The sequence below is a fragment of the Cebus imitator genome, unplaced genomic scaffold, assembly GCF_001604975.1.
Source record: "Cebus imitator isolate Cc_AM_T3 unplaced genomic scaffold, Cebus_imitator-1.0 Scaffold98, whole genome shotgun sequence".
Lineage (NCBI taxonomy): Eukaryota > Metazoa > Chordata > Mammalia > Primates > Cebidae > Cebus > Cebus imitator.
In genome coordinates, this window is record NW_016107413.1 from 1803251 (window position 1) to 1806555 (window position 3305).

General features: G+C 37.9%; 1 protein-coding gene across 1 annotated transcript in view; it reads left to right on the forward strand.

Moving 5' to 3' along the window:
- PEX1 (peroxisomal biogenesis factor 1) overlaps positions 1 to 3305 on the forward strand; it is a 45533-nt gene that overhangs the window by 41362 nt on the left and 866 nt on the right. Inside the window, 2 exon segments of the mRNA XM_017536426.2 lie at positions 618 to 815; positions 1334 to 1464. Of these exon segments, the coding sequence (XP_017391915.1) occupies positions 618 to 815; positions 1334 to 1464 (329 nt within the window).

Genomic DNA, 3305 nt, shown 5'->3' on the forward strand with positions numbered 1-3305 from the left:
CCTCAGCCTCCTGAGTAGCTGGGACTACAGGCACATGCCACCATGCCCAGGTAATTTTTGTATTTTTTGTAGAGGCGAGGTTTTACCATGTTGCCCAGGCTGGTCTCAAACTCATGGGCTCAAGCAGTTTGCCTGCCTTGACCTCCCAAAGTGCTAGGATTACAGGTGTGACCCACCATGCCCAGCCTAAGACTTTAAACATATAAAAACAACCCATTTTTATTCCCAAAAATAGTAAGGTAGTGTTTTAGTCTTTAATTTTGTTTATTCTATCTAGAAATGTCCCAGAAGCTTTGTTTTCTGAAAATTTGTTTTCTGAAAACAAAGAAACCTGTCCTTGGGCATTAGTGTGTTGGATTTAAGCAACAAAGCATTAAAAAAAAAACCTACCTTGTGTTATGGCAGTTTTCACTCTATGGTGGTTATATATCATAGATATCAGTGAACCTTTATAGAATATGAACAACCTTTCAACTTGCTTCACTTCAGTTAACATGTATACTTATCTGTGTTAATGTTTTATTGCTTAAAATGTTTAATTTTTATCTTTGGTAAACACATAGTTTTTTCTCTCCCCTACTTCCTTCCATCTTTCATTACTGCAATTTACCATGCAGAGCTCACAGTGTCTCTCTGCACCAAGCTCCACGACTCAGGATTTGCCTGGAGTTCCTGGGAAAGACCAGTTGTTTTCACAGACTCCAATGTTAAGGACAGCTTCACAAGAGGGTTGCCAAGAACTTACACAAGAACAAAGAGATCAACTGAGGGCAGATATCAGTATTATCAAAGGCAGATACCGGAGCCAAAGTGGAGTATGACTTTTTTCCTCCTCGTTATAATTTTTAAAACTTCTTAAAAATTGTTTCTCTCTTTTTTGGTAGTATTTCTTTGATTTGACCAGAACACAATAGCTCAAATGATTATGTACTTTCTTGCTTTCAATGTTTTGTTATCAGGAAGAGAATACAGGTATTGATCGACTTACGACCTATGCAACTTACGACCATTCAACTTTACGACCACAATCGCTAGCCACAACTGCTCCGTGTCTGGCAGCGCAAACGTTGCCCAGCTGGGCGTACAACAGTGCGGACCAGCTTCCGGCAGCACTACCATCTCCGCGTGCACCATTTCAACTGTACATATAGCCTACTCAACTTACTACCAAACATGTTACGACCGGTCTGCCGGTCCCAATCATGGTCCTAAGTCGAGCACTGGCTGTATATAATCTCTTGAAAAAACTGACAAAAATAATTAACAATTGGACTATCACATTTTTCTTTACATCCCTAAGTTAACTCTTTGTCAATTTCTTTTATTACTTAAGGAGGATGAATCCATTAACCAACCAGGAACAATCAAAACCAGACTGGCTATTAATCAGTCACATTTAATGACTGCTCTTGGTCACACAAGACCATCCATTAGTGAAGATGACTGGAAGAATTTTGCTGAGCTGTAAGTAACAGATTCTGATTTGGAAGTATAGCTACTATTACAAGTCACATAGTAATACACTTAAAATTTTAAGTTCTTGTTTAGAATAAAAAGTAATATTTTGAATATTTAAAAGCCAATTCAAAAAAATCTGTGCGCCGGGCGCGGTGGCTCAAGCCTGTAATCCCAGCACTTTGGGAGGCCAAGGCGGGTGGATCACAAGGTCAGGAGATCGAGACCATCCTGGTCAACATGGTGAAACCCCGTCTCTACTAAAAATACAAAAATTAGCCAGGTGTGGTGGCATGCACCCATATTCCCAATTACTCAGGAGGCCAATTGCTTGAACCTGGGAGGCAGAGGTTGCAGTGACATGAGATCGTACCACTGCACTCCATCCTGGCCAACAGAGCAAGCCTCCATCTCAATTTAAAAAAACATAGTAACTTTGAAGAAATAAGAAGGAAAATTAAAAATACAAAGTGGCCAGGCATAGTGGCTCATGCCTTTAATCCTAGCACTTTGGGAGGCAGATGGATCACCTGAGGTTGGGAGTTCTGGACCAGCCTCATCAACGTGGAGAAACCCTATCTCTACTAAAAATACAAAGTTAGCCACGCATGGTGGCGCATACCTGTAATCCCAGTGACTCGGGAGGCTAAGGCAAGAGAATTGCTAGAACCCGGGAGGCAGAGGTTGTGGTGAGCCAAGTGCCATTGCATTCCAGCCTAGGCAAGAAGAGCAAAACTCCATCCCAAAAAAAGAAAAAAAAAGTTCAAAGTGATTCTAATGTATAATTTGTAAAATTTGTTATAAAATACTTGTTTTGCCTTAAAAATAATTTATATTTTATTAATCTCAAGAACATTTAAATACATTCAGATTTATTCATTTGCAAACCATATTTGTTATACATTGGATTTATAGGATTCTTGCAATTGAGTTTATGGCCACCTATGAATCTGAGACCCATGACTGGGAATCATTCTAGGTCAATAATTCAATGTAATTCAATTTAAGAGATGTTTATTCCTGGTCTTCAGAAGCTGCTACCGCCATTTCTTACCTAATTTTGCAGTACTTCAGAGTATGTATGTATACATACATTAGTTCTATGTATTTATTATAGAAGAATCAGAAAACAGAAGGAAAAATGAGGAAACAAATTTCGCCTAACTCCACCTCCTCCCAAAGCATATTTGTTTACATGCTTATATACTTTTTCCTATTATGATAAGAACACTCTGTACCTATTGCTATATAGCAGTCCCCCTTTATCCTATACATCCTGAAAATTGTTTTATATTTTAAGTGTTTGTTTTTAAATGTCATTTTATAGTGTAGCTATGCCACAATATCCAATTTTTAGATATTTAAATTGCTCCCAGGCAATGTGGTAATAAACATTCTTGCAGCTGTGAATATATGCACATATCTCATTGTTTCACTGGGATTAGAGGTAGAATTGTTACATAACAGGGAGCTCACATTTAAGGCTTTTGAAATGTATTGCCAAATTGCCTTCCAGAAATACTGTACAATATATATTTCAACAGCAGTATGGGAGAATGCCAGATATATTGCACTATCACTACTAATATTGTGTGTTGCAGTATTTTTCTAAACTTTGCCCTTTTGATTGGAGAAAAATCATATCTTAATAATTTACATTTCTTTGATTAAAAGTGTAGAGGTTAATTTTTTTATATTATTCATTGTCCTTTGTATTTTATATTTTCTAATTTGTCTTTTCATCCCCTTTGCTCCATTTTCTATTGGAGTGCAACTTTATCTGTAAGAATTCTTTTAAGCCGGGTGCGGTGGCTCAAGCCTGTGATCCCAGCACTTTGGGAGGCCGAGGC